The sequence below is a fragment of the Centrocercus urophasianus genome, unplaced genomic scaffold (genome assembly GCF_019232065.1).
Source record: "Centrocercus urophasianus isolate 14NV4802_14NV808 unplaced genomic scaffold, USGS_Curo_1.0 seq_3, whole genome shotgun sequence".
NCBI lineage: Eukaryota > Metazoa > Chordata > Aves > Galliformes > Phasianidae > Centrocercus > Centrocercus urophasianus.
In genome coordinates this window covers 335,162-354,918 of record NW_024884866.1, presented here as the reverse complement: position 1 = coordinate 354,918, position 19,757 = coordinate 335,162, and the positions used below count along the sequence as shown (strand labels likewise).

The 19,757-nt window shown below is 41.7% G+C and overlaps 1 protein-coding gene and 1 long non-coding RNA gene across 6 annotated transcripts in view; one reads left to right on the top strand and one right to left on the bottom strand.

Moving 5' to 3' along the window:
• LOC122165450 overlaps positions 1 to 7,780 on the bottom strand; it is a 36,761-nt gene extending 28,981 nt beyond the window's left edge. For 4 of the 5 annotated variants that reach the window (XR_006170482.1, XR_006170479.1, XR_006170480.1 and 1 more), the window contains exons 1-3: positions 6,524 to 7,780; positions 2,946 to 3,120; positions 589 to 689 (exon numbers count right to left, since the gene is read on the bottom strand). This is a non-coding gene — a long non-coding RNA (uncharacterized LOC122165450). The remainder of the gene's footprint in view (positions 1 to 588; positions 690 to 2,945; positions 3,121 to 6,523) is intronic. The other variant, XR_006170481.1, reaches the window with a different exon arrangement.
• Positions 7,781 to 8,194: 414 nt separating this feature from the next.
• PGRMC2 (progesterone receptor membrane component 2) lies at positions 8,195 to 19,642 on the top strand. Its single transcript, XM_042828404.1, has 3 exons — positions 8,195 to 8,528; positions 17,548 to 17,703; positions 18,431 to 19,642. The coding sequence occupies exons 1-3, from the start codon at positions 8,195 to 8,197 to the stop codon at positions 18,526 to 18,528; spliced, it is 588 nt and encodes a 195-aa protein (XP_042684338.1). The 3' UTR covers positions 18,529 to 19,642.
• Positions 19,643 to 19,757: the final 115 nt, after the last annotated feature.

The following is a 19,757-nucleotide window of genomic DNA, read 5'->3' as shown; positions in this document are numbered from 1 at the left end:
CCACAGAAAACTATCAAATATACCAATCTCCCAGTACAATCCGGTGTCACTCTGAGAACAAATACAAACTTAAGAGGTGATAGTGGTAGCAGAAACAGTTGGAGGAAACTGCTAAAGACACATTTCAGCCCTGACAAGAATAATTTTTTCCAAGTTCACTACAATTTTTCAAGAGAAATGGAAAGACTCCTCAATTTGCAACTTTGGAATATTCCAAAAGTGCTGTCTTAACACTATCTTACATTATCCATAGCTCTACAAACTCTCAACTAAGATCTGCATAATAAGAATTGTTGCTAAATTTAGAGCACTGTTTACACGAGACAGGCATGTTACTTATTATAATTCCAATTTTTGGAAGTCTTGTATATGTAGAAGTTTTATTACCATAATTCTGTCAGTTAGGAGAACATTTTCATTGACATATACCAGCACAATTAGTATAGATGCAGTTGTACTAGAACAAAGCTGACTTACAGCCTACAATACATACCGTACTTCACAGAAGTATTTCTGCATTTGCATAATTTCATCTACCTTACAGTATTCAAATTATTCTCTGGAATGGAGGTACAGGGAGGCTTTTACCTTGAGTTTGCCAGGAACAATTATTTCTTCAGTTTATCCTGCACGACCACTCACTTCTGTCAGGTTTGCTATAAACTTTCAGCTCCATCTGTTTCCATAAACTAGACAGATTAAAGACAAAAAAAAAAATAAAAAGATAGATCAGAGACAATATCAGTTGTCATAACCTTTTAACCTTTATTATTCTTCAGTTAAATCAGTTCTATGGGCTCATCCATTATACATCCCTCAAAAATCGTTGTGCTTGCCCAGCAGAGACTGAACTGCAGGTATAAAAATGAGTAGCCAAGGTTGTTTAAACTATGTTAAGCAGAACTGGCATTGAACGTTGAATTGCAGTTGATTACAGCCCAGAGCCAGAGACAGACAATACTTCAGTGACAGTAAACTCATACATCCTAATGGAAATAATGACAATTAGCAAAACTCCAATGAAATCTTGAACAATCTCAGCCAATTTTATATCAAATATACCAATATCTGTATACACTGATGGGTTCAACCCTTAGATTTAGGAAAACTCAAAAATTATCCATTTCACCCTCTAGTATTCTTGTCTACTATCTTTACCTCCAGTAACTTCTGTCATGACAATTCATCTTCAAGATGAAATGCCAAAGACACGACACAGCAGCTGCATATTTAAAAGAAGAAACATGGAGGGATGCACAAAATAAAATCTTCCTCTTTTACAATATGAGCCTGAACCTAAACCTTTAATTTCGAGAATTATATTTCTAGTTATCATTATGAATTAATGTTTCCCATCTCATTGTTTACATTACACGTAAGTACACTTGGGATTTCTGCGTACATCATATTCTAATGTATTTGTGTATGTGCCTAAGGTATAAAATGCTGTTTGAATTTGTGACTCTTCCATTCTTTTTCCTCTGGGGAAAATAAATGTCAGTCTTTCTACAGTTAATCAGATGTAGACATGCACAGACTTGAAAAAGATCTGTCTAAAGACTTGTTAGGGTTTACTGCACGTTAGTACGGTAAGCATCCTGTGAGATAATAAATACCTTGAAGAAATAATTTCGTCCCAGGTGAGTTCATATCAGATGAGATACTGTCTGTTTGTACTATTCTACTATTGTGCATAGTAAGCAGGCATATTTCCTGCTCAGCTGACAGAAAGCTGGCATAAAATCTAAAAAAACACTGTAACATATGCTCAGGCTGATTTGATAGAAATGCAGTCATGTATACACACCAACACAGATCAAACTTTTACTGCCAGAAAATCTAGCATGCACGGACTTGATATTACTTGATAAAGAACCACAGGCATATAGTGCTTCATATTTTCTGTGTGTTTTTACTTACTTTAAGATGAGCATGAATAAAGCATACAAGTCTGTTTGAAATCTCCTGACCAAATACTTGTGTGAAGTGACCCTACTATAGTATAATGATTCTTCCAGTGAGGATAAGCATGATCTCCACACAGCATGAATGCCTCTTATATAACATCCGTATACATGATTTTTGAACATTCATGGTCTAAACAAAGAGATGATTTATTTAAGGCAAAAGAGGCTGTAATGCCCTTCAGTAAAAAAGATGTTAGACTGGCAGTGTAACTGCACACTTGGAGCTACGCTCACGTATAATGTAGAAATTTTTGTGTCACTTTTCACCTCCTTACAGCCATTGATAGCACTGGAACAGAGAAAATCTCTGAATTTCTATTGGAAACAGTTCTGTGCAAGCTTTATCCTGTGCCTGAACTCTCACATACACCTCACACTGTCTGCACAGCTCAATCCTTTTCAGCCCATATTACTAGAAGTAATTGTTGCTGTTACCACTGGAGCAAAATTTAGTCTCTACAGAATACTTCTGCATGACTGCTTTGAACATAGATGTTAACAGGAAATTGTCTTGAAGACAAGTTCACTCTTTTTTACGTTTTACAGGCTATTTCTGGGTAATGTCCCTCCAGCTTCCCATTCTAAAAGCCTTTTAAATTATAATACTGCATTAATTGTTTGGAAGATGGTTTTTCCATTTCATTTTGGCAAAGCTCTGAACAACGTTCAAAATGCAAAGAAGGGAGGGCTCAAAGAGAGAAAATACAGATACATACACAGCAAGCCTGTTTTTTGATGTCTTGTGTTTTATTTAGCCATACAGGCTTCTGCTTGGTGAATGTAAAAGGCAGGTCAAAGGCTGCTGTTTTGATTTAACAGTGTTATATACTGACTTTCAAAATGCTTTAATAATGAGAGACTTATGAAGTATTCTAGTACATCTTAGGCATTGCTGTAGTATCTAATTTTTTTTCAGAAATGTACTGAGGCAAGTGCCTCATTTTTCAATGGTCTAGAGCAGCTTTCCTCTTTTATTACCTTGACATAAAGTTTCTTATTCCTTGTTCCTGTAGCACCTGCAGTAAGTCTCAGAATTCAATGTTTCTCTCTTGCAGCTCCACAGTGATGTCACTGCATTGGAAATGCATTTGTTTGCTATGTGTAGCAATGGCCTTATTCAGTCTCCAAAATGGCTCTTCCATACTCAGAGCACCTGCAAAATAAGAGAGAATTCATTAAATATGTATATGGTCGGAAATACAAACGAAATTTGTTGCCTAGCTTGCTTGTGGTAAAGGCCCCAATTTACAAAGTTTAACACCATGGCTATGCTGCTTTCCTAAACAAGGAGGTGGTACCTTCTTCCAGTAGAGAAATTTCTTCAGCCAATGCAAAGGAGATTTTGTAAACTGGTGACAATTCTACATCAGTGAACATTGAGTGTCACAAACAGAAGCGACTCTGCAAAATTCACCTTATTAATTAAACAACCAAAATTTCAGCTGCATAATAAATTTTCAGTACTATTTATTTGATAAGGGCAAATGCTTCTGGGGATCTGCTGATGTACATATCATTACCTGACAGACATATTCTGACTGTATTCCGCACCTTCCTCACTTTCCCTCAATGAAAAAGAGAAAAAAGAAGGCAAAAACTAAAAAATATGCCATGAATGTTTGTAATATATCTGTATGAATATACCAATATTCTCATCAACAGAGAAATTCAGCAGCTTATCCCTTACAATGAATGCCTGCCCATGAACTGGAGCTGCATATGTGCACATTTTCCATAAAAACAAACAAACAAATGAAAACAAAAGCTAAAGACTTACAATGACATTTGGAGAGTTTTAACCTTGATACATTTCATCCAATGAAGAGGTCCTATTTTGGATAGTCTAATTCAGTATTAGTTCTAAAACTAAATAAGAAGTGTCTACATTAACAGTGCTTCCCAGAGAGGAAGATAACAATAGCAAACAAAAAAGATCCTCAGCTCATGAAAACCAAGTTAAGATTTCCAATATTTTTAAGTCTGTGGAATTGAAGTCAGTGGGAAAGCTTTCATTGACTTCACAGGATTTAAACTGTATCATTGTACAGATAAACATTACCTGGTTACTTAAGAGCTTGGCATGCCAGTATTGTTATAAAATACACAAGGTACAATTCTGCCCACTATGCTAACGGTCACACCTGCATGGGTGAGAACTGAGTTGGGAGAATGGAAACACTGAGGTTTTTGCAGCTGCACTAAGCTGTTCAACTGATTTTCTGACCTCAATTCTACATTGCCCATATGCTGTTTCATAATTTATTTCACCACCTTAACTAGGAGGCACTGCAGTTGAGAGAAGGCAAGAAAACCTGTTCCTGAGCTCACGAACTGCAATGTACCTGCAAATAATCTACTTCCCAAGTCTCCATACAGGTCTTACCCCCAGTTTCCTCTCTTCTATCTGCATAATATGCTTTTTTTTTTTTTTTTTTTCATTTGTGCTCCTTCCTGGAGACCTGATGAAGAATACTCCTCTGCAGGTCTCACGCAATGCCTCCATTGTCTGCCAGCATATCCTGTTATACCCTGAGTTAACATAGTCACACAATAGGCCTGGGCATTTAGAATTTCTCCTATACTATCAACAGTCAAACAGGAAAAGGCAGTTACTGAGTGCAGGAGAACGTCTCATTTATACCAAAAACCTGTCCTCTTGCTTCCAGGTGGCTATGCCCAAAGCAGAGCGCAGGGTCACCAGAAACGTGGCCCTGGTTCTGAGGGAAGGCACTACTTGCCGGCCAGCTGCTCAGCGCCACACTGGTGCCCACGAGTTTCTGCTGGTCCCAGTCTGAACTACAGAGACCCTCCTGTGACACACAACATCAGACAGAGTACGTTTCTAAAAGAGGAACAAAGTCAGACTGTTTTGTTGGAGATGAACTTCACCTGTTGCTGCAATCTTATCACTGGGCACTTCAGTTATCTTACCATTCACAAAGACTAGGAAATAGCTTTTGGGAAATGAAAAACTTTATCTGCTGATATCTAACACATTTTTAACATTGCAGGAGAAATTTTGAAGGAGAAAATGTACACTAATGGAAGAAAAGACTGATCTTCTCACTCCAAAGACCAGCAACTTTAGAAGATTTTTCCCGTGTTGCTAAAACAAGTTATGTCAGATAGGGCAGAGATACTGCTATGGAAGTTAATGGCTATTAACCTCCAAGAACTAAAGGATAAGCAAGTAACAACAGATCAGATTACACAGGAATAGAGTTATTAAATTGCTCATTATCTAGGTTCTCCTCAAAATTTGTTAGGAAAAAACATCATTCAGAAACAAAAACTACAGAGCAATAACATGAAATTAGAAAATCAGTGAAATTCTTTCATATATAATATATACTTCCAGGGCTGACAAAACTCTTTCTGGGAAGATGATATGAAAGTATTTCTATTTTAATTTTAGAACTTGGCAAAGTATTCATTTTTTAACAGGTAATCCAGAACACCTGATGTTCTTTTCAGTCTTCTAATCATGTTGGTGTAATTACTACACACACAACTATATACGTTAGCAACATTTGGGCTCCTGAATAATGGATCAGGGTGTGTGACAGTCAGCTGCCAATTAGATAGATTTATTCATGCCAGAAGAACAACAAAATACACATACAGAATAGTAGAAGCAAAAACTGCAGTAAGGGTCACTTGTAGACCTTTAATTGGTCATAGGTTTATGGAAGGTCATTTTTACACTTTACAGGGAGAGGCTTTCTATCTTGGCAAACCAAACACAGTCAAAGCAGAAACTCTGCAGACAGTCACAGTGGAGAACCAGCAAGCTTCCCTGGCAATTAAATCTAGGAGCAGAGTGAAAAAAATGTTGTATTACATTACTTGTATTTTGTCATTTCCTAGTGTTTAAATCACTTCAAGCAAAATTCTTTTACATTTGACCTTTTAACAATTTCACGTTCTCTTTGTTTCCAGCTCGCATCCTGGGATGAGCAACAGCCACTATTTTCCTGTACTATATCCAAAGGTCACAGAATAAACTGATGTAGTAATACAATTGTAAGAGGGCAGTCAGAACAGACAAATGAAGACCCCAAGGCCTCTAGTACCCACAGGTTTGTGAAATAATTCCTCCCAGAAGAAAGCAGAACACCACTTTCATCCAAAGGGAAGCCACGTACTTTCAGAGATACGCACATTGGTCAGTATGAATTTGGAGACAGTAACTCGGTAGGAAGATGGTTAAAAGTACTTCACATTTCATAGTACTTGTTTTTATTTTCTAAAACCATCTTTAAAATGCAGAGGTAATCAGCAGAACACAGTAAAAAATTTGCAGAAATTCTAATTTAAACTCCTGAAGAAAACAGATCCATAGGTAAAAGTACATCTCCATTTTTTCCTAAACTACACCATAACTGTACCCAAGCACTTTATGCTTCCGTGATAAAAAAAAACCTGTTCTTAAATACACTCAAGATGCAATTCGTTAAGATAAAAATACTCTCTTAATAGAGTTTAACAATATAAGCTACTCTGATTAGAAGGAAGAGAAGTAGCAGTAAGAGAGCTGCTCAAAAAGTAACACCTACTTTATTATGTTGGCCCATGATGTAACCGAAGGTCTGTAGTTGAACTCCTCCACGCAGAAAAGAAATTGCACATTCATTGATGCTGGCTGAATGTTTATGAAGACCAAACAGTGGATGTGAGTGCAGGGAGGCTTTGGCTGGTGCGCTTCAGCAGTGCTCACAGTGGGTCACCTCCACTGGTACAGATAGCTATGTGTGTGGCACGCAGACTTTTGTTCATTACTGGCAAAAAACACATAGCTAATGGTAGCGACTCCTGAAAAATACTGTTTTGTAGCTGAGAACGTGCCCTATCAAATAGTGTTATTATGCTCTTTGGATCTGTTGGAGTTTCCATGGAAATAGGAGTCACTTTCAGAGCAACCCATGAATTTCAATTGCGGGTCCTTAGCTGGCGAGAACTTCACCCTGTTTGCTCACAAAGGCTGTCATTACAAACAGGCTCAAAAGGCAGAAGATTAAACACCTGGCCATTACAGGTGTTGAAAACGCAGAGCTTTATGAAAACGCTAAGCATCGCTAAGTGTTATTTTCTGCCGGGTTCTTGCACTGTTTACCTCTCTGTGTGAAAATATTTGAGCTCTCCAGCTTTTGTAACCGAGTTACGAAATGGTGTCTCGCTCTCACAGCTGTTAGCAGGAGGAATGCTTCTACTGCACGCACTGCCGTGACAAAGTCTAGCGGGTGCAAAGCGCTGCTGCCTCACAGCGCAGCGCCAGGCGGAGCGGCGGGCATCGCCCAGCTACCTGTGGCAGCTCTCCAGAAACTGATGCCGCTTCGTCTGGGAACGCGAAGACGTTCCGGGTGCTACAGGTAGGCGTAGTCCTACAAAAATGACCGAGTCTCTCCTTGAAAATAAGAAAGCTTTTAGTCTTTCACCATGTAATCTCCTTCTTGCTCGCGTGTTGCATCACTCAGATACACAAGATGTACACGCCGCCACTGCTAGATTTTACAGCACAAACAGTAACTCTAGTCACTCAGCTCTGACGGCCCAAAATGGACGGCGCTGCTTACCCGCATTTACGGGCAGCGAAACACAACGAGCAGCCCCTTCAAGGGCTTCCCCGCCGGGCTGCTGCCGCGTCACCTCATGGGCACGCCTGACCGCTTTCGGGAACAAAGCCGGGAGGGACCTCTGCACCAGATCCATAAGCAGACGTGTCACTTTCTCAAGGACCGCTTAAAGGGCGCCTTACGACGTGGCGGTCACCACGACAGCCAACACAGCCGCCCTTCGACCCCTTCTCCAACGACGCCCGCCAGCCACAACCCCCCAAAGCGCGCCGCCTTCTGAGGCGCGCATCCCCGCCTCCGGCAGGCGGGGCAGCCCACACCCGACTCAAAGGGGTGGGGCGTGCGCACACCGCCTACTGCGACCGTTGAGCACGCGCTGCGGCCGTTACGCGGCGCGGGACCCCCACGCATCGAACTCCCGAAGCCGCCCCCCCCCCCCCCCCCTTCCTCCGCCTCGCGCGAGACAGCAGAGAACCCGTTCCGCGCAGCCGCAGTAGCGACGGCCGCGCCTCTTGCGAACTGAGAGGCGGGGCGCGCGGCCGGCGGGGGAGGTGCCCGCGGGCCGAGGACCAATCGGAGGCGGCGGGCGGCGAAGGGGGCGGGGCCGGAGCCGAAGGGGGCGGGTGGCGTCGGGCGGGCGCGGGCCTGGCGGTGATGGCGGACGGCGGGGATGGGCGGCTAAGGACCTCGGGGAGCGGCGGCGGCGGCGGCGCGGGGGAGTCGGCGGGTGGCGGGATGCTGCTCTACGTGGTGCTGCTGGTGTTGGTGCTGCTGGCTGCGTACCTGCTGTACCTGCGCTGGAGGAAGCGGAGCGGGCCGGGGGGCGCGGCCCAGCAGAGCCAGGCCGCCCTGCTGCCGCGGATGAAGCGGCGGGATTTCTCCCTGGAGCAGCTGCACGAGTTCGACGGGACCCGCAACCCCCGCATCCTCCTGGCGGTCAATGGCAAAGTCTTCGACGTGACCAAAGGCAGCAAGTTTTACGGGCCCGGTGAGCGTCGCGAAGGGCGGGGGAGGTGGGAGCGGCCCGGCCGGGCCCGGGGGAGTCGAGGGGGCGGCGGTCCGGGCGCTGCGGGGAGCGCCCTGCCGGGCCCGGCGGTGCCGTGCCGAGACACGCCGCCTCACGGGTGGTTTTCCAGCGGCCTGAAGACGCGCGACTGCGGTGCCTTAATCGTTTTTCTCTGTTTCCGCCGGTAGGTTTGCCACGTGCAGCCGAGCGGCGCTTCCTGCCTTCTAGCTGTTACGGCTCAGGGAGGAGTAAAGCCAGCTGGTTGCTTACCTAAAGGTGCAGGTGACATAACAGCAGGAGTTGTAATCTGGATGGAGGCGAGCAGGGGGTGCTGGTGGGCTGACTGTGCCGACACCAGCTAGGTGTGTGTGGAAAGCAGCCTGCTCTCTCAGGCAGAAAGGTAGACAATAGCGTTCTTTAGTGCTGAAACGTATCTTTCACACATAAAGAAGTGTGCGTCAGAGCCAACGTTAGGTTTCTGTGCTCGCTGTGTGGATCCTTTATGAGGAATAAATATGCATGGTTTCATGTAATGAGTTGGGCAAGTTTGTTGAGCTGTGTGCTAACCCAGTGTCAAAGGAAGTGAGAGTTATGGCTGCTGCTCATTTTCTTCCTGAAACAATGGTGGTTTGGAAAACCGGATCTAATCAAATTACACAGGAATTTTTCATAGAAGGTGTGACAAGTGCCTTTGTATGAGGGCGGAGGAGAGAGGATGCTGTGTTTTTTTTCCCCTTGGAAATAGATCAAGTTAGATGGCTTTTTTGTATTTGGTTTTGTTTTTAAGTCATAGGTTATAAAAATAAAAAACACAAAAGTGCAGTGCTGCAGGTGTTTGGCCCCAACCTGTGACAAGCAGTTGTACAACTGAACCATGCTTGTGCTCTTGTCACGCTCAGGGGATCTGATACCAAGTCTGCTGCCAGTCACAGAAACGGAAGTTGCCATAAGTAAATCAAAATGCTTTCTGTTTGGGTATTGGAAAAGCTAGCACTAGGCTCTGAGCTGTGCCTGGATTACAACGGTTAATGAGTGAAGCTGAGAAGATACAGTCTGGTGTGCTGCAGCTTCCAAACACTTACTTAGGAAGTTCTTTTGTCTCATGCTTTAGGGATTTTTAAACTGAGACCTGTGTGCTGATAGAAAAATACAGGTAAGGTGAATCTCTTGAGGTTCAGCTAGTTGAAGTGCAAGATTTTGCACCAAAGTTCTGGCAGCCCACGCTATCTGTACAAGCTGGGGGTTGTAAGAATAGAACTCTGCTGAAATTAACTTGAGGGTACTGGTGGATGGCAAGTGGATATGAGCCAGCAATGTGCCCTCATAGCCCAGAAAGCCAACTGTATCCTCAGCTGCATTCAAAGAAGTGTGGCCTGCAGGTGGAGGGAGGTAATCCTGTCCCTCTGCTCTGTGCTGGCAAGACCTCAGCTGAAATTGCGCATGCAGGTGTGGAGTCCTTAGTGCAGAAGAGACAAGGACCTGCTGGAGTGTGTCCAGAGGAGAGCCACAAAAATGAACCAAGGGATGGAACACCTTTCCTACGAGAGCAGGCTGAGAGAGCTGGGGCTGTTCAGCCTGGAGAAGGCTCTGGATATATACCTAAGTGTGGTCTTTCAGTATGTAAAGAGAGGCTCAAAGAAAGAAGGGGACAGACTTTTTAGCAGGGTTTGCTGTGATAGGACAAGGGGAAATGGTTTCAAACTAAAAGTGGGGAGATTTAGCTTGGATATGAGGAGGAAGTTATGTTTTGTTTTGTTTTTTTTTTTATAATTATTTTTACAGTAAAGGCAGTAAGGCAGTAGAACAGGTTGCCCAGAGAGATTGTGGATGCTCCATCCTTGGAGACATTCAAGGTCAGTCTGGATCAGGCTCTGAGCAACTTGACTGAGCTGCAGGTATCCCTGATCATTGCAGGGGAGTTGGCCTTTAAGGGTCCTTTCCAACTCCAGTGCTTCTGTGTTTCTTATACATAGATTAACAACACGTGTGCACGTGAAACTTATAGCACCAGTCTGAATTGATAGATTTCTTCAAAAATTACCCCATGAAATAACATTGAATCACAGTCTGAACATTAATTTTGGCTGTTTTGTGTAACAGACAATTTCTGGGCTGTTACCTGTAGATACTATCACTGGTTTGCATCCTCTGCCTCTGGAGGCCCATTGCTGTGAAGAAACTAAACTTGGTGTTTAAGGACATCAGCCTGCTTCATTGATAAGTACCAACAGCTGGTTTCCCTAAAGCACTGCATCCTGCTTTTGTGTAGAGGGACGTGTGTTCTGTTTGTTTTTCTTCCCTGTTTTGAAAGATACCTTTTAATAACAGCCCAGTATAATTTTCTTCTGTCGGATCTTTGTTATGTGTACACATTTAGAAATTGGTGCTCAACCTATCCATCAGTTCTGTACTTTCTATCACATCATGCTGATGTGGTCAGTCTGTGTGATGCATGTCGAGTAGTATTTTCTTGCAATTGTTTTCTGACCAGGAAGAAAAAAAACTAATGAGTGGTTGGAGGCCTTAAAAGATCTGAGAAGAGTTAGGAGGAGAAGTCTTCAGCTTTTAAAGCTGCACCTCTCCACAGGGACATCTGTCACAGTAACCAGATGTCTGCAGAAGCTTCCTTGATAATTCTGTGCTTCATAGCTGGAGTACAGCAGAAGTGCAAAGCTTACTGACAAAACAATGGTGAAGTTCTGTTAAACAGAAGAAGCAGCAGCTGAGAGCACTGACTTGGCTGACAGCACAAGCTTGGAATGGGAGCTGCTTGTGTTTTGTTGAGGCACTGGAAAGTCTCTTCTTTTTTCACAATAGTATGGATGCAAATGTTCTTACTTTGGTACTTTTCACATAAGGTTAATACACAGAATTGTCTCTAGCCCACGTTTTTGCCAACAGATGAGATTCCATTGAAAGTCTTGCGAAGCTCTTGACTTTATTAGCAGATCTGCTCTTTTTTTAAGTTTCTGTCCACAGAATCCTGGTATACTTTGTTTCAGTGAAGAGCCCACTGAAGATCTACAGTTAAGATCTAAAAGAAGAGGATAGACTGTTAATCTCATCCTTTCAAACAGCCATGGTTGAAAGTTTCCATTTCTTGAACATTTAATCAGAATATCTTCCAATTTTTTTTTAATGTTGACTCTTTTAAGCTTTCCACAATTTATCCTAGTGGTAATTAGTCTTTGGTAAGTCTGGTGCATTTCAGGTGAGAGCAGGAAGTTTGTATCACACATTTAACTGTCTGTGCCTCCAAGAATCAGTTCTCTTATATTGTGCTCTCTAAAAACATCACATAGAAGGTTCTTCACAATTCCTAAGATAGTCTTCTGTCCTGCAAGCACACCCTTTGTTTCAGTGTTTCACTTTTAGTTTTATTACATAAATATCACTTTTGTTTGTCCCTGTTTGAGTTCTAGAATGCTTTGTTTGATTATTAATCTTAATTACCTTTTCCTTTATCATCTGCAAACTCTGCAAGTAATCAAGCAAACAATTAATGGTTCACGTTAAAAACTGTGGAGCCAGGATATCAAATAAATTGTGGTGAGGTGATCTCCCCATCCACAACCACATCTCATGACTGAGAGCCTAATGGTTGATTCCTTTAGTGTGTGCTTTGTTTTTTTCATATCTTTATCACAGGAGACAGTTTTTACAGTTTCATTTATTGTAACGTTAAGATTCCTCAAGGTATATTGGTCAGTAGAAAGGCATAGTAAGAGATAAAGTAATCTTAATATTTAGAGTTTAAATTGGCATGGTAGTATAACGCTATAAACTAGTTTCGATCAACTTTGTGTAGTTGTGAAAAATACTCGTTTTTGAGCATGACAAAGCAAGGTTGTATGCAATCCAATGTACACAACTGTTCCACATCCCTTCTTGGGTCTTCATTTCTCTTTATTTAAAACAGTCAATTTCCTGATAGTTTTCCTATAATACATTGGCACTGTCTGCTCATTTCTCATCCCACTTCAAGTCTGTCAAAGTGTCACAAAGATCCCTGCTTTCCATTTTTTCAAGAGGAATAGATTAGGCTGTGGTAGTATTTCCTTCCATAAATATCTGTGTTTTAGTTCATTTTTCATTAGGGGAGAATTGGCTTTGTTTTGTGCTGCAAATGCAATTGACAACTACAATATCCGATATTAAATTCTTTGAAAAAATCTGAACACTATCATTTCTTCCATCATTTCTGTAGAATAAAATGATGCTGCTCAATTCCTTGGGAATTCAGTACTGTGAACTTAATTAAATTTGCATTTAAAAGTTGTTCTGATTGATGCTTTTGTACTTCATGTACAAGGGTAGGGCTGGAGTGAAGTGCTGCTCGTGGAGCATGTGTGCTGTTCTGGAGTCTGTTACGGGTGGCCTTATGTGCAGAACACAGCAGGCTCAGCGTTAAGAGACAAGTACAGAGGATAAGATGGGGGGAGCAGTACTTCCTGTGAGGCGTGGGTCTTCTGCTTTGTTTTGTTTTTGCCTGCTCTTTGGTGTTATTCAAGGGAAGTGGTCTCTCCCTGGGACTCAGCTTCTCAAAGAAACCAGTGTTTCTGGGAAAAGTAAGGTACTACCAGAATGAGTGAACTGAAAAGGTTCAGAAATGGCTACTGAGAAGAGATTGTCTCTGTGCTTCTGGTACAAGGGACCGGGACAAAAGGGTCCCCATTCCTTGAGAGCAGGAAGCAGTGCAGAGTATGCAGGAGAATGCAGCTCTCTGCCCTCTGCAGCTTCTACACTCTGACCAACAGCTGCTCTCTCCCTTTACTGATTAGCTGAATATGTTCCTTAACGCTTGAACAACTGCTTGATATCAGCTGGCTGAGTAAATCCCTAGTAAAATCATTTAAACTGGGGATCTGGGGACTTGGCCAAGTGTGATGTATGTGGTGCAATAGTGTCATTGTTATTAATGACGTATAGATGTTAAATCCAGCACACAGTGGTGCATCTCTTTGATGTAATCAAGACCCTGGCTAGCACTGCTTACTTTATAATGGACCAAACTATGGGCAGAGTACTTCTCCCTGAGGCGAAGTTTGAGATCTGTGTCCTGTCCAAGTGTAGATCTGTGCCAGAGCCTCCTGACAGCTGAGCTGCAGGCTGTCTGAGCAGTGCTCACTGACAGCCTCTCCAGTTCAAGTTAGGTCACTGTTTCTTGCACTTCTCCCACAGAGTTGGAGGGAAAGCTGGCAGAAGGCAGAGGGAGGCCTGGGCCTAAGAAGTCTGATTTAGACTCGAGCAGTTTCCATTTCAGCATGTAGGCTTTATGGATTATTTTCCTAAGAATGTTTACTTTCCGTGCAAGTTGTAACTTCAAACTGATCCACATCTTTCCATTCCCGTAAATCTGGAGTGGGTTTAAAGTTAAAATGATGTTACCTTGAATTTCAGTGATCCATGTTATTAGAAAGCTTCTGTTCTCAAGTTGTATCTCAAGACAGCTTTGTTGAACTTGTAGCTTTTTTAGTTCTCTCATAAAAGGAGCAACACTGAACAGATGTCTCAAGATTTGGATGGAAAACTTTAAGCAGATAGAGATTTGCTTTGATTTTTAGCAGAGAAGGTAGACAAAGTGGTAAGTTAGTGCAGCTGTCAGCAATTTCTCGCTCTTTCTCCATTCAGTCCTTTAACTTACATTAAGAGAGATTTGCCTTTATTCTTTCCTGCAGCTTAAGGAATGTTGTCCATGAATTTTGAGCTTGCAGGTGGAATAGGGCTGTATTCCAGTGGCTGCATGGGATGCACAGATGCTAAGAACACCTGCTATGGTCAACATGTTTGGTGATTTCTCAGAAGTGTTTTTTGGCTGCTTTCAGAAATGAAAACTGGTTTAAATTGAAGCTCATTAGCCTGCATGGCTTCCTCAAGGAACGTGCCTTAATCCCATGAAATGTAACACAGTAGGATAGCTGGAAGTATCACTAGGTTAGATACCAAGCCCATGTGCAGCTGTTTGTGGCACAGGTCCCTGTACTGACAGCCAGAGCAATCTGGAGTTCGGTGCACAGCGTTCACTTTCATTACTGGTTCTGGAGCAGCAGTGTGGGATCAAAATCAACAGATAACTGAAGTGGTCCTTTTGGTACACTGAGAAGATCTACTTCAAGTTTCAGCACCAATATAGGTTTTGGGGAATTACTGGTGAAATCATTTGAAAATTCAAATGCAGGCTGTGTTCCAAGATCCAAGTCACTGGAAAAAATGCTTCCAAATAAAACCCTCAGCTTGGATAGCTTAATATCTCCCAAGTCTCTAAATATTGTGTGCTAATATTGTTTTTTCTTATCTGCTGTTTCTTAATGTATGCAAGCAAAGAAAAATCTTCATTTAAGATCCAAAACAGGACTAAGAGATGCTGAAATCCTGTTCCTGAGAGCAAGAGTTAGAGAGGTTTATTTGTTGACTGAGGAGACTTGGGTTTTGCCATGTCTCAGGCCTGCCCAGTTCATTTGTAGGTAAAGGTGAATGTCAGGCTGGAACACATCTGTCAGGAAGGGCAGATTTTTTTGGGATTTTACAAGGAAGGGAGAATCCTTGCTTCCTGGGAGTGGTACCAGGCAGTGGGTAGCAGTATTTGCATGTGCTTAGATTAAAGAAGGGCATATTTTATTTAAGGTACAGTTGTAAGGTAATTGAGGGCTTTATATGGGGAAAAGGGCAGTGTATAAATGTGGTATTACAGAGATAGAGATAGGCAGGCAAATACGTAGTTTTGATAACAGTTTGGTTTCAGAGCTGAGCTAACACTGCAACAAAGGCTGGTAACAGAGTGTTGTAATACGTGAAAGCAATGATGGGAAGAAAAACGTTCTTCAAGGAGCAAAGCTTCCTTAATGTAAGGCTCATGACCTTGTGTAGCCAAATAACGTGGAGATATTTCAGTGATTTTTTGATACTTACATGACTTTTCCTCTTGTTTTGAGATGTCAAATAGACGTGGGAGGAGTTTGTGAAGTACTTGACTAGGAAGTAGCTAATTTTGTGGGGGTATGGAGAAAGAAAACAACCTAGAGTCTGTGGTAGTCTTGAAAAATTGATTTAGTCTACATATGTATGCTACTAGCATCTCTTTTTACAATCTCTTCAGTATGTGTACTGGTAGCACAATGAATTATTTATAGCAGGAGCCAGTCTAAATAGACAGGCAGATAAAGGGAAATAAAAGAAGGGCTGTAGGTAGGACTCGCAGAGTAAATTGCATCTGGTCGTGAAAGAACTCTGTGGGAGCACTTCAGGGATTGCACTGATGTCTCTGCCACAAGATAATGTTCACACAGCCTGTTTCTTACTCAGAGTTGTCTATGCTTGCACCTTCCTAAATGATCTCACAGGACCTGATGTGCAAAATACCTTTTTAGGATCACTGTATCAGTATTTATATAAAAGTGAATAGTAGACAAGGGGTCATAGCAAAATACAGCTGTGTATATTCTGTACTAATTACGACATATAAAATTAATCTGTGTAAAGTTACCTGAGTGGAAGCTTTAAATCTTAAAGTAGATTGCTCATATATTGAGATACCTGAACTTCTACTTTACCAGCCCTGTAAGTAAGGTGAAGCCAGGCTTTCATTTTTTACTGTTTTCTTAAAATGTTTTTAATTCAATAGTAATAATGGATGAAAGAATGTGGCATTTTTTAAGTTACGTTCGCAGAGCTGGAATTTCAGGTGCTGAGTCTGAAGGCTTGTTTTCACTTGTTAGCATTCTGCTGAGTGCTTGCACCTGGTGTGACTGTTTGTATACGATTCCCGAATGCTCTTCTAGTAAACATACTGAAACACAAGCACTTAAAATCAGTTTTAGAAAAGATGTAGCCATATAGTGGCATCTGGCATTATCATATATTAGGAGAAATCTTGCACTGATCGTCTTAACGCAAACTTATGTTCTAAAGCGTTCACGCTTTCAACTAAATGTGCTATTGAGATGGAAGGGTGTTCAGGGCTTGGTACTGAGTAATAGAGTATAATTCTTCAGCAGAAACAATTGGCATCAAGCTGGTGGATCAAGAGGTGGCATCTCAGCAGTGGCCGTAGAGCTCCGTAAAACCCCAGATGCAGAGCTTCAGGGAGGGACAGTGTGCTCCTTTGACAACAGTTAGTCAAAATTCTGAGAATGTTATATAAATAGAGTTTATGGAAACTTTGTTTTAAATGCTTCATGGGAAGGAAAAAGTCTGGGGCAAAGTACTGTTGGCAGGGAGCTTAAATTGCAGTTTATAGTCCCTCTGAAGGATTTACCGATTGTGCGTGATCTTTTGTAAAAGCTGTTTATAACACTGTGGGCCTGGGTTCCTCACTCAGAACATCAACAACGATATCATTTGAATGGCAGCTGGTTTGGAGTACAGCAAGACTTATTGCTTGAAGAAGCTCTCCATTATGTTGCCATTGGCAGCCATTATTACCTCTTACCAGTTTTGTGAAAAGTGTCTGAGTGTGATAAATGAGTAAATTAAACATCTTGATATAGGACTGATTTTGGTTTCTAAATTGTGTTTTGCAGTGTGACGTTCACAGTAGTAAGAAATGTGTCAAAAGATCCACTGATTGCCAAGTTATGATGGCTCTGCAAGTGAAGTAATTGGCTGGCACTCTAGATGGATTTCTTACTCAGGTGTCCATGTGATTTGGTTCTGTTCATGCCCGACTTTTAGATGCTCTGTATTTTGCTTAATGGAAGTGGATTTCTTTTGAATTCTGGCCTCCCATCTCTTTGGAATTAACATCACTTGATTTGCATCAAGGGTCAGCGATTTTTCCAGATACCCCTTCAAAACTGTTTTCTTGACTCTGCTTCTCTTGGCAGACTTTATCTCCTAATGATACCTAAGATTGAATTGCAGTGTTGTTGAACATTGGACAGCCATAGTGTCAAAGCTGCAAAAGCATGGGACTTTTCATGTATGGCTTTGGCAGACTGAAGAATTGACATGAGTCACCATGAGCAAAGACCTGAAGGTATTGGTTTTGTCTTTTTGTTTTCAGAGGGTCCATATGGAATATTTGCTGGCAGAGATGCCTCCAGGGGACTAGCAACTTTCTGTCTAGATAAAGATGCACTCAGAGATGAATATGATGACCTATCGGACTTAAATGCTGTACAGATGGAAAGTGTAAGAGAGTGGGAAATGCAATTTAAAGGTAACTGCTCTTAGTACATCTCTAGCTTAAGGAAATGCTTGTAATATAAAACGACTGACTTGGGTTTGGGACATCTTTAAAAGAGATGTTGATAGTGACATTAACATTGCAATGTGGCTTTCCTAGGAAAAGACCATGAATTTCAGGGCTTTCTTCTTTAGAGAAGATTCCACCATATCCCACTACAACTTTTTTACCCTGATAGATTTATACAAGAAAGGTGTCCTCTTGTCAGCTATTCAGCATAGAGTAACTTAGCCAGTGGAATTCCTGCTCTCAGGTTGTTTGCTTTGGATCCCATTGAATTATGACTAGGACAGAGAGTTATTTGGGCATTAAGAGTTGAACAAGTTTGTCGTGAAATAATTTCTAAAATGTATGGAAGTATGCCTCTGGAGGGAGAGGAAACAATTTTTTCACATTAATTGAAAATGAAACAGGCAGAGGAAATTCGTGCTTGTTCTAATAGCACTATTTTCAGCCTTTACGTGATAAAAGCCAAGCTGATTAGAAACAAAACCGAAGTACTGAGAGTAGAACAAGTAGTGAGCAGCAGTGGTACCAAGACTGTTTTAGCAGCTGAGCTCACTGATAAATTGCCATCAATGCCAGTGATTCATGTTCAGAACCCTAATGTGTGGGGGGGGAAAAATGAAGTAGCAGCAGTGCAGGCTAACTTGCGAATGAAGCTGTTTTTGATTGTAATGGAATCATGAATCTCTTTCAGAAAAATACGACTACGTAGGTAGACTCCTAAAACCAGGGGAAGAACCATCAGAATACACAGATGAGGAAGATACCAAGGATCACACTAAACAGGAATGAACTTTGTAAACAACCAAAGTCAGGGGCCTTCGGAACTGCAACCTCTTTTCCCCATCACAGAATGTCCTGCATCTTTGGGTACAGTTCATCTGCTGCGAAAAACATTCAACAGGTTTTGTACAAGGAAAATAATAAAGTCACAGTTGAAGATTGGAATACTAGACATTATTTGTGCTGCCAAACTTTTTGTTGCAGTTTATTTGTAATGTCTGGTAAGGCTTAGTGAAGAGGGGCCAGGGATTTAAAGGCAAAACCGCTATTCCTTTTTATCGGTAAGCTGAAGCCTTTTCAAATAGCATATATTACAAACTCTCTAAAGATGTGAGTCTTCAAGCTCAGTGAAAGGTTTGAAACTTGTTTCATGTTTGTCTTCTCCTTCAGCATTAAACAAAGATGTGCTCATGTACATCAGTATCAGTAGGTTAGACTACTGACACTGGTGTTATAATGTGAATTTCCAATTTTGTTTTGTACGTGGGCCTTAGTAGCCCTGGCAGAATACTTCAGTTCTCTAAGAGAAGTCCATATAGATCAGGATGGGGGTAAAATTCATCCTTCTCTCAAAAGGATAGGGTATAACTATTTCCTCTTCAACAACTGTTATCTGAAGCCTGCCTCCCTCCCACTCCTTTTTCCCATTCGTCTGAATCAAATCAAATATTAATTGTGCCTTATTTCGCTTGCATAGACTTGAATTGTTTTAAGGGAAAACCCTCTTTCATAGTCACTACATAGCAACATTGAGACTGAAGTTAGAATGTTCTGTTGACTGGAAAACCTTGATGTCATTCTGTGTATAGAATGTAAAAGAGGAATACTCAGTGTTACTGCCATATGTTAATACTACATATACTTAAATTAGCATTGTGATGGCCAAATGCATTACTCCCACGCTTCTTTTTAAGTAATTTAAAAAAAAAAAAAAGTCACCCTTCCTCCTCTTCCAGAAGCTGCCTAACTTTTGGGAGCATAGCCTTCACACCCCTGTAGAGTGAAGGGGCGTGCGCGCGTGTGTCTGTGTGCGTGTCTGTCTGAATGCAAGACTTGAGAAGGATTGTTTCTGCAGATATTGTAAATACGAGTACCATTTTAATAAAGCATGTACAATACCAAATGGGCTGTCAGACTCTATGTAGAAGCTGTGAAGCAGAGCTGGATTATGGTGGAATACAAAGTAAGGGGAAGAAGTCTTGGATATGAAAGATTCGCTGTTATTAATGTTCCTAGCT

Bases quoted from the DNA above. Each gene is read 5' to 3' on its own strand.
- PGRMC2 (XM_042828404.1), top strand. From the start codon at position 8,195: ATGGCGGACGGCGGGGATGGGCGGCTAAGGACCTCGGGGAGCGGCGGC. The intron at 8,529-17,547 runs GTGAGCGTCGCG...TTTTGTTTTCAG, and splicing joins CAGCAAGTTTTACGGGCCCG to AGGGTCCATATGGAATATTT. The intron at 17,704-18,430 runs GTAACTGCTCTT...AATCTCTTTCAG, and splicing joins GTGGGAAATGCAATTTAAAG to AAAAATACGACTACGTAGGT.